At 38.4% G+C, this 10,321-nt stretch overlaps 1 protein-coding gene across 2 annotated transcripts in view; it reads left to right on the top strand.

Annotated features, from left to right (window-relative positions):
* Positions 1–10,110, top strand: part of HAS2 (hyaluronan synthase 2) — a 57,097-nt gene extending 46,987 nt beyond the window's left edge. For both annotated transcript variants that reach the window (XM_049853836.1, XM_049853835.1), the window contains exons 3-4: positions 6,972–7,073; positions 8,624–10,110. In XM_049853836.1, the coding sequence (XP_049709793.1) occupies positions 6,972–7,073; positions 8,624–9,553 (1,032 nt within the window). In that variant the 3' untranslated portion in view covers positions 9,554–10,110. The remainder of the gene's footprint in view (positions 1–6,971; positions 7,074–8,623) is intronic.
* Positions 10,111–10,321: the final 211 nt, after the last annotated feature.

A 10,321-nucleotide genomic window follows, 5' to 3' on the forward strand; every position in this document is an offset into this window, starting at 1 on the left:
AACTTTCATTCCTGGTTAAGCCTTCCCAAAGAGGAAAAAAGGATATCCAAACAACTTTTTTTTTCAGCTTAGTGCTTGGAAGAGATACTAGGTTGGCTGAAGGCAGGAATTATTTTCTAACAATTTGGATAATATATTCTACCAAATAAGGGCTTATGTCTTCCCAATTCCTTTAAAAAGAGCAACAAAGAAGCTCCAAATTGCTTAGGTATCTATATTGTAGAAGCCTGAGGGGCTTCCCATTGGCTTAATTTGAAAGCCTGTATCATAAACCGTCACTCATAGCAACTCACACAGGGTTGCTATGAGTCAGGATTGACTCCAGGGCAGTGGTTTGGTTTGAGGTTTTTTTTGTACCATAAACCAAATTACCATAAGAGAGGATCATCCTTCCAATGCCCGCCCTCTCTGAAGAGGAAAGATTATCTTTCTTTTCCTTTGAGGGCATTGTTTTTCCTCTCCATTCTGTAATGGTCTTAACTTCAAAGTCTTCGAAGCTCTAAACATGTTAGATTTTATGATTTTGTATTTGTACCTTCAGTTAGATATATGACTTAATCTAAGGCTGGTAAGCTTAGCTGTAAGCCTATGTATAAATCCCATTGATTCAGAGTACAAATAAATAGAAAATCAAGAAAATTGTTTTATGAGAGTATCATGCTAATATTGATAAGGTCCTATAGGTTTGTTGTAATATGATTAATGACCATACACTATGAACTTTTGACTGGCTATATGAGAAATTTCAAGTTGTATGCAGTGTCCTATTGTTGTGGAGGTTATTTTATATCCTAATTCATTGGTTTCCCCATCTGCCACATGTGTATAGTGCCACACAAATTATCTGGGACATATACCATTTTTCTCCAGATAGCACAGTTCACAGGGACAAGAAGAAAAAAAAAACTGCAGAATTGACATATTCATTCATGTCCCTCCTAAACCAAAGATTATATCCTTGTTTTAATCAGTATCACATTGAACAGCTCCAGTGTCAAAGGACAGAGAGAGGACAAGTCAAATTTGGATGCAAGGAACTTGTGTAAGTTTCTATAGGTCCAGGGTCTACCCTTTGCTATATGATGAACTTTTACGCATTTTACACCAACGATACATTCCACGCCATACATGAAAAATAATCATCCACAGAGCTCTAATTACTTTATTATTTTCTCTAGCAAATAACCCAACCTAAGGACATTTACATTGCTTACTATAGAGTTCAACTTGTTTAATTTCAGTGTGTTGGGTCCTTTGTACACGGTATTGGGCTAGGCTTTGGTTTCCTGCTCTAATGGTAAGTCATAGTGTATTTGTAGTAATAATAGGAAGAGCCCTCTCTGTCCTTGGACTAGTGTCCTGTGTTTGTGCCTCTGGATTTGGTTTTTGACTTCTTAGTATATATGACTTCCATTTATTGAACAATTATTAAGAGCTAGCTACTATTAAGCATAGCTATTAAAAACTTAGGAGGTAAAGATGATAAACCATTATTTTTTACATGATGGACGGAGGCTTAGGGTGGTGAGGTAAGGAGTCCAAGGCTAAGAAGCTAGTCCAGATTTACATAATGGGTAAATGGTAGACCAGAATTAGACTCTTTTCCTTTCAGCTGCATTTACCCTGACGCTGTACTGTTAGGGGTTCAGGAAGATTGGCATGATCTTGTGTTGGCTAGTACATAACTAGCATTTGTGAACATTTTAGTTCTGAACCCTAACCCCTTTTCATTAAAGACATGGAAGGAGGAGGGACTTTCCATTTACTATGTGGTTAAGTTGTGGCAGGGAAACTGGGTAGCAGGTCATGACCAAGAGTAAATTCCACTCACTTTAGAAATAAACAGTTTCAGTGGGTCAAGCTTAAGATGAAGGGTCAAGGCTAAGACAGGTTTGAGCCTTATAAGCAGGGAAAGAGTGAAGGCAGTTGCAACAAAAGGGGTCTTGATTTATTTTCAGCCTGTTTCCTCATTGAAGGCAGCTGGAGTAATTAAGATTTCCTCTTTCTGGGTTGGCTCTTAATCCCTATTGACACGGTGAGAGTGCATATGTGTGTGGAGGAGGGACCACCAGTCAGTCTGAAAGGAAAGATGTTTAAAAAAGTGAAACAGAGACTTTTGGCTTTTGTCTTAAAATTTGAAAGGCACATGCTAGAAGAAATAACAATATTTCTGGAGGGATTTTTATTTAAATTGTTGTGAGGTGTAGATTAACTTTATAAAACCAGTGAGATAAGTTGGTATGTACAGGAATGATATAGACAAAGGAGCCCCATGGCTCGCTTGATATGTAATCAGTTGCCATATTCCTTTGAATGAGGCTCTTTAATGATTGTCATGAACTTTTTGGTGTGGGATTACTTAGGGAGTATAACAGATTCAAGGCTTATTACCTAATACTAGTGGCTTACATCTCTATCCAAACCAAAAAGCCAAACCCACTGCCATAGAGCCGATTCCGATTCATATACATCTCTACAGTCCCTTATGATTCACAAAGTACTTTTATATGCCGTGTCTGATATGAGGAAACCCTGGTGGCATAGTGGCTAAGAGCTACAGCTGCTAACCAAAAGGTTGGCAGTTTAAATCCACCAGGCGCTCCTTGGAAACTCAAAGGGGCAGTTCTGCTCTGTCCTGCAGGGTTGCTATCAGTCAGAATCAAATCAAAAGCAGTGTTTTTTTTTTAGTCTCATATAAGGAAGGTAGGTAAATGATTTGTTAAAGACCATAGAGATAATCAGTTACAGAAATCAAGAATTGAATCTAGGCTTCTTGATTCTGAGGACACGTGTTCTTAGAATAGGTCAAATCTAGGCTAAAGAAAATCCAGTTCATTAATATTTTATGCTTATTATGCAGTTACTGCTACTTAGGACACACAAAGATGGAGGCAACTTAAAAAAAAAAAGCGTTAAAATCGGTGCTGAAAACATATTTAATTTCCATTTTCTTTTTATGAAAGTAGAACCCTCTTCCTCTGACCAATTATTTTAGACCAGGGGCCAGCACACTTTGTAAAGGGACAGACAGTAAACATTTGGATTTGTGGGCTGTATCACAACTACTCAACTCTGCTGTCTTAGTGTGAAAGCAGCCATAGACAGTATGTAAATGAAGCAGCCCCGATGGGTTCCAACAAAACTTTATTTACAGACTCTAAAATTTGAATTTCATATGATTTTCGTATGTAACAAAATATTCCTTTTCTGATTATTTTCAGCCATTCAGAAATGTAAAAAACATTCTTAGCTCATGTGCTATGTACAAACAGGTGGCAGGCCAGACTCGCCTGCAGGCTGTAGCTTGCTAGCAACTGTTTTAGACTATAGGGAGGATGAGGGTGTGTTGTGCTAACTGCTGGCTGGAAAAGTGAAGAAGGAAGGGTGATAGTCTTCTGCGCTTTAGTTGATGAACCTGTGTTTAAGGAGAGAGCTGGTTCCTTGCTATGAAGTCTTTTTCTCTTGACATTTTCCATTTATTTTACTTAAAAATTGGCGACTTCCGTATCTCTTAGTGAGAAATCTCGTGGTGAGTGATCATGTGGTTTAAACAAAGTACAAAGGATACACTCAGTGTGGCCAGAATATCATTTTTTGATTTGTTCTCTAATTGTTTCCCGTGTGCGAATCATGTCCTGTAGTTTTTCCCTACGTGAAGCTAAGCTCTGCAGAACTGGTGTTATGTCTCTGAAAGATTCCAGCCCAGAGCTAAATAGCCAACATTCATGAAATTATATACTTGGTATTAATTGGTGAGGAGACACTAGAAATTCTGTCTCCGCTGATTTTAAGAAGGGCTAGAGTTACACTCTTTACACTCTACTAAGTAAATGCTGGTCTGTCGATGAAGACATATGTTTTTACAGTCTGTCATAGACAGTGGCTTTAGAGTTGGCGCTCTATCACCAAACAGCTTCCAGAAGTGGGATGTCTTTAAAGCTCTCAAATCCCGCGATAACCCGTTTCCAAGAGATTTCTGAGAGCTCTCCCTTCTCACCAGGCGAAGTCCTCCTCGGGAACAATTTCTCTTGAGAGAACTTCTGGCACTTCGCTGCTGGAAATTGTGAGGATCAGGCACAAGTTTAAGTGTACAGAACCTCAGATATGTGGTTGGAGTTTAGTCATTTCAAAGAGGCAGCTCCCCTGGCTTGCTGTGCTTGCAAGCAGGCGGAGTTATTTAAACGTTAATTCTGGACTGCTCCCTTCCTGTTGTCGTTAGTCTTATTTTAGTTTTTTGGTTTTACCTTTCCCAAGTTAAATCAATAGAGGTGGTGGGTGTGGCCATGCACTCTCAGGATGCTGAATTCTAAAGGTGGTTTGGATCTGTGCCTTCACCTTTCTGTACCCTCGTTACAGGGCTCCTGCCCAGCTTGTAGCCATACAAACCAGTGATAGACCAGTCGTGGGAGAGGCAAAGCATCACTTTTGGAGGAATTTGCTAGACTCCTCTGGCTTGGGACGCTTGGGTACATATCCGAGAATTAGCAGAGTCCTATAAGAAAAAAAAAAATAAGAAGCCCTGGTCTAAGTGTTAGGCTGTTAACTAAAAGGCTTGTAGTTTGAACCCATTCAGTGGCTCTCCTCTGTCACTTAGGGTCACTATGAGTCAAAATCAACTTGACACCTAACAACAGCAACATTTTCTACTAGGAAAAACTAATGCCTAGCTTTCTGCCTCTTATTATTTTTTCTAAAATAAATGAGACCATCTTGAACCAAAATGGAATGCGGAAAACCAATTAAATGTGTGGGTGTGTGCACGCGCACGTGCGCATGCTTCTAAATAAGAAAAACAAAAGAAAACGTTCAGAAATTAACCCCAAATTTACGATCATTAATTAAATCTGGAGGGGCGATAGGTTCACTTTTTACAAACAAATGCCTGATATACTTCTTAAGTCATAAGTTACAATAATGCATTTAAATTATTTTCATTAACTTTTTCATTAACATATAACCTTTTCAGAAGAAAAAACTATTAATTAAAAAAAAAAAGAAAAAGGTAGGTGCACTTTTTAGAAAGGTTGGGGTTTCCAGCTAACAATGGGAGGGATTCATGCTACATACATATTTAAAAAAAAAAAAAAACATTACCCTCCAGTTGATTCCAACTTGTAGTCCTATAGTAACCCTAAAGGACAGAGTAGAACTGCCCCATAGAGTTTCCAAGGAGTGCCTGGTAGTTTCTAACTGCCAGCCTTCTGGTTAGCAGCCAGACTCTTAACCGCTACACCGTCAGGTGTATATGTTTCCACAAACATATAAATCCCCCTTCAACTCTTAGAGTTATGATTCTACACATTGCTTTTGTTTTATTTTAATTTATAACTGGTGCATCAAACCTTATTATAAAGAGTTTTATAAAGAGTAGTTTGGAGAACTGTTCAGTTACTTCTGATGTAAATAAGTAGGTTAAATCTGTATCAAATTCAAGCAGCATAGCCAGACTAAATGGCAGAACTGCAAATAACTCCCAAGTCTCCGCCAATCATGTCATTCATTGTCTGGATGGGGGTGTCAAACTGGTTTATCACCTGCCAACTCTGGTCAGTTTATAACTGTTGCCTGGAGGATTCTCAGGCCTTGCTGCATTTAGTAGAAAAGAATGTGATGTCTGATTAGGAAGCTTTGGAGATGGGGCACTTCTTGTCTACCCTGGAGTTGTCCCTGTGATCATGTGGAGGAAACACCACACACAGGTGGAGACTCCCTGGGCCCTAGCTGTCTCATTTCTTTGCCAAAAGAAGAGGAGTAACTTAATCTGATTGGTGAGTTTGGAAGAAGGGTCCAATAGGTATAGCCTAGCCTCTCCGTCCCCAAGGAGCAGGCCTCTGCCATACATTTTCAAGGGGTAGGCTCCAGATCTACTGGATGAGGCTGGTTCTGCCTTCTCTTTGGGACTATGTAAGACTGGAGAACAGAATTATGAGGCTCACTTCACAGACGTAAGCCATATTCTCCATATCAGCTTTATCGATACAATGACGATATTTTGGTTTCACATTTGACTTATTCTTTAGTTTTGTTTTTCAACTAGTTCAGAAGTTAGGTTGGAAAGAGAAGTACTGTCTACCTTCTTAATCTCACAGCCCTAGATTCCTGAGCCCCTGTCAGGGGTTTATCAGCAATGACTTGTCTAGAGAATGGCTATCCCTGGTTCTGATGAATTCCAGTAATAATTGAGGTTTTATTTGGTTCGGTTTCAGAAATGCTTTTTTTTGACTCATATAAAAGTTGTTTTTAAGAACAGCAATTGGCGTGTCTAGAATGGCTTAAGGGTAATTACATCTGCTTTTAAATCCAACGACCTAGATAAATACTTTTCTGCTCTAGAGAAATGGGGTGTTCTGAAGGTCATTCTAGTTCTCTTCATGGTGCATTATCATCTGCTAAGCCAAGGACACCTGAATGTCTTGCTGCTTAACTACACAACAATCAGTGGAATCATTGGTCTCCCTTCTTTTATTCATCATATTAAAATGGAAAAAAAGAATTGTGAAACACACTACTGTCAATATTGTTATAGAATTTCCTCATCATCATTCAGAACTTAAGGGCAAGTTGTCTAAAAGCCTTATTTAAGACAGTGGAAGGGAAAAAAAAAAAAGATATCTGGGGTCCCAGTTTGCCCACAACTGGGGTGTTTCTCAGGATGTGGGACTTTCGATGCTAAAATTGGGGATGTCCCTGGAAAACTAGGACAAGCTGGTCACCTTACATGACATACTTGGCACATCGCTTCAGCTGTCCCAACCAACAATGTTATTAATGTAAACACTGAGTGTGCTAAAGACAGGCTCTTTGTGTTAGCCATGATATAATTAAACCCTCTGTCATCCCTGTGATACTTGCTTACTGAGGCTTCATGACAGTAAGACTGAGGGTATAATATCTATGCCCAATTTTGGTGGTATGGCATACACTCATAGTTTGCCTTTTCTTTAACTCATTTTCTACTGTGTTCTTTGTAGGTTTGTGATTCAGATACCATGTTGGACCCTGCCTCATCTGTGGAGATGGTTAAAGTTTTAGAAGAAGACCCTATGGTTGGAGGAGTTGGAGGAGATGTCCAGGTGCATATGTCTTTACTTTTTGCAACAGACACTTTTAGTAGCACTAATTCTTATTCATTAATTGAACACATATATATTATGCACCAACTCTGTACCAGGTATTGTGTTTTGTATTGGAGACACATTAGAATGTGCCTCATACCCACTGCACTGCCTCTTCATCTGTCCAGATTGAAATGCTTTCCTTACTTAATTCAGGAATAAAATGCATGTCTGTAGGGACAGATAAGTTATAATCAACATAAATAAAGGTGTAATTATTTTTGCCATACCTCTCTGAGTGATAACTTAATGTTTTGCTAAAATTTGATGTTAAAAATTCATTTACTTGGAGGGTAATAAAATGGAAGTTATGGCATGGAATGGATTCCGTATCCTTTACCTATGTATTTAAAAAGTGGCAGATATGTGATGGATCAAAAAACCCAAATTAGAAAACAAATGAAGAATTTAGCAACTAAAGTTCAGACTAGCGAGAAAGGCAAAGAAACACCTACATATTGGGGTCCATAAGATGACTCATAATTTTCTACCAATGGAGAAACAATGAAACAAATATCAACGAAGGTAATTTGTAATTTGGGGGATAGAAAAATAAATAAATGAAAAGATGTGAAGATTAAAGGGAGTCCCTTGAAAATGTGAAATCAGATTTTAGCAAAAAGTAAAAAGCACATGGGAACATTGAATTAAAAATGTATTTTGTTGCTGTTTGTCTATGATGATAGTAAAGTCAAAGAAAACGCACTACAGAGGACAGAGAAATAGCCTGGCAATATAAAGAATGAAAATGTGCGAGGTCTACATGAAAACCAAACAAAGTGAGACAGAAGGGAGAATTCAAGGAATATTGCCAAGAGAAAGCTAATAAATTTCATGTAGAAAACATCATTTCAGGACTGAAGTTTTGGAAGGCCATAGCAAACCCTGTTATCACTGGTGGTGCAGAAAAGCGTGGAGGAAGGAGAAGGAAAACAGGCAAGAAGTGGTTGAGCTGGAATGTAAGCAGAATAGGAGACAGTAGGACTTAAATTACCTTCTAGGAAAGAGTATCTGGGAAAAGAATTTGAGGACTGAGAACTAAAGTCTAAAAACTCGTTATTATAATATGCTAAAATAACAAGAATAAAAACTATAACAGCAAAAAGAGAACAGAGGGTTTGAAGAAGAAATAAAAAATACCATCAAAGGGTCCCTGTCAAATACACACACACAACAACAAGTTAGCAAATTAATCTAGGTGGCTCAATGGTCAAGAGCTCACTGCTAACCAAAAGTTCAAATCCCCCAGCTGCTCCTTGGAAACCCTATGAGGCAGTTCTACTCTGTCCAATAGGGTCTCTATGAATTGGAACTGATTCAATGGCACATAACAGCAGCAATACAGAATCAGAGAAAACGGCATTAAACCATGTCAAAAAGAGCAAGGAAGCCAAAATAGAAGGATAAAATAACAAACCTCAGGATGCTACAGGTTTTGTTGGTTATTTTGGGGTAAAGCTTAACATTTATTTGTTTCTTTATTCATTTATTTATTTATTATTTTTCAGATTTTAAACAAGTATGATTCCTGGATCTCCTTCCTCAGCAGCGTGAGATACTGGATGGCTTTTAACATAGAAAGAGCTTGTCAGTCGTATTTTGGGTGCGTCCAGTGCATTAGTGGACCTCTGGGAATGTACAGAAACTCCTTGCTCCATGAATTTGTAGAAGACTGGTACAATCAGGAATTTATGGGCAGCCAATGTAGTTTTGGTGATGACCGGCATCTAACGAACCGGGTGCTGAGTCTGGGCTATGCCACAAAATACACAGCTCGATCCAAGTGCCTTACTGAAACACCTATAGAGTATCTCAGGTGGTTAAACCAGCAGACCCGTTGGAGCAAGTCCTACTTCCGCGAGTGGCTGTACAATGCCATGTGGTTTCACAAACACCACTTGTGGATGACCTACGAAGCGGTGATCACTGGATTCTTTCCTTTCTTTCTCATTGCCACAGTCATCCAGCTCTTCTACCGGGGAAAACTTTGGAATATCCTCCTCTTCTTATTAACTGTCCAGTTAGTGGGTCTCATAAAATCATCCTTTGCCAGCTGCCTTAGAGGAAATATCGTCATGGTCTTCATGTCCCTCTACTCAGTATTATACATGTCGAGTTTACTTCCTGCCAAGATGTTTGCGATCGCAACCATAAACAAAGCTGGGTGGGGCACATCTGGAAGGAAAACCATCGTTGTTAATTTCATAGGACTCATTCCAGTATCAGTTTGGTTTACAATCCTCTTGGGTGGTGTGATTTTCACCATTTATAAAGAATCTAAAAAGCCATTTTCAGAATCCAAACAGACCGTTCTAATCGTTGGAACATTACTCTATGCATGCTATTGGGTCATGCTTTTGACGCTGTATGTGGTTCTCATCAATAAGTGTGGCAGGCGGAAGAAGGGGCAACAGTATGACATGGTGCTTGATGTATGATCTTCCATTGTTTGACGTTTGCAGACACACACAACACCTTGGTTCCCCTAGGAACTGGACAATATTGTGGCATCAGATAATGCCACCAAAAGAGACATATCACTGCTGCTGGGACTTGAACAAAGACATTTCTATGGGTTTATTTTGATTCTGCCAAAGTAAAATGATACATCAAACAAGAAGAAACTCAGATTTAGCCTTTTATCCCTATGGAAATGGGATGACTTCTTTGTTTATGCACTTTTTCCTTACTGTGCATCAGCCTGACAGTGTTTTGCCCTATATACCTCACTAGCCATGCTTTATGTGGGTTATCATGGAAGAAAAGGATTTTAGAAACTCAAGGAAAAGTTCTTTCAACCTATACAACCTAACTTATGGACTGTTTTGATAGCTAATTTTTTTTTAGGAAGGATTTTATGTTTAACTCTACCAAATGAAATGCCAAAGGAAATTTTAAAGGCCATTGGCTGTGCTGTATTTTTATATAATTGTACTGTGTTTTAAAATTTTGTATGCCAATTTTTTAAAACAAATTTTGCATATTCTATATTTCACTTCTCTGCCAAAATATACTTGTTCTTCCTTTTTTTTTTTTTTTTAATAAAATAGGTCTTGAAAAGTTTATACTTAAAAAAAATCCTGCCCAAAATGTGAAGGTTGGTTGAATCATGTTGTTCATGTTAGAAAGAATAAAATGTTTCTCTCTCTCTCTAACTTTCAAAATTGAATAGTTTATTTCTGTGAAAAAGTATTTAAACTTTGAAT

The sequence above is a fragment of the Elephas maximus genome, chromosome 15 (genome assembly GCF_024166365.1).
Source record: "Elephas maximus indicus isolate mEleMax1 chromosome 15, mEleMax1 primary haplotype, whole genome shotgun sequence".
NCBI classification, from domain to species: domain Eukaryota; kingdom Metazoa; phylum Chordata; class Mammalia; order Proboscidea; family Elephantidae; genus Elephas; species Elephas maximus.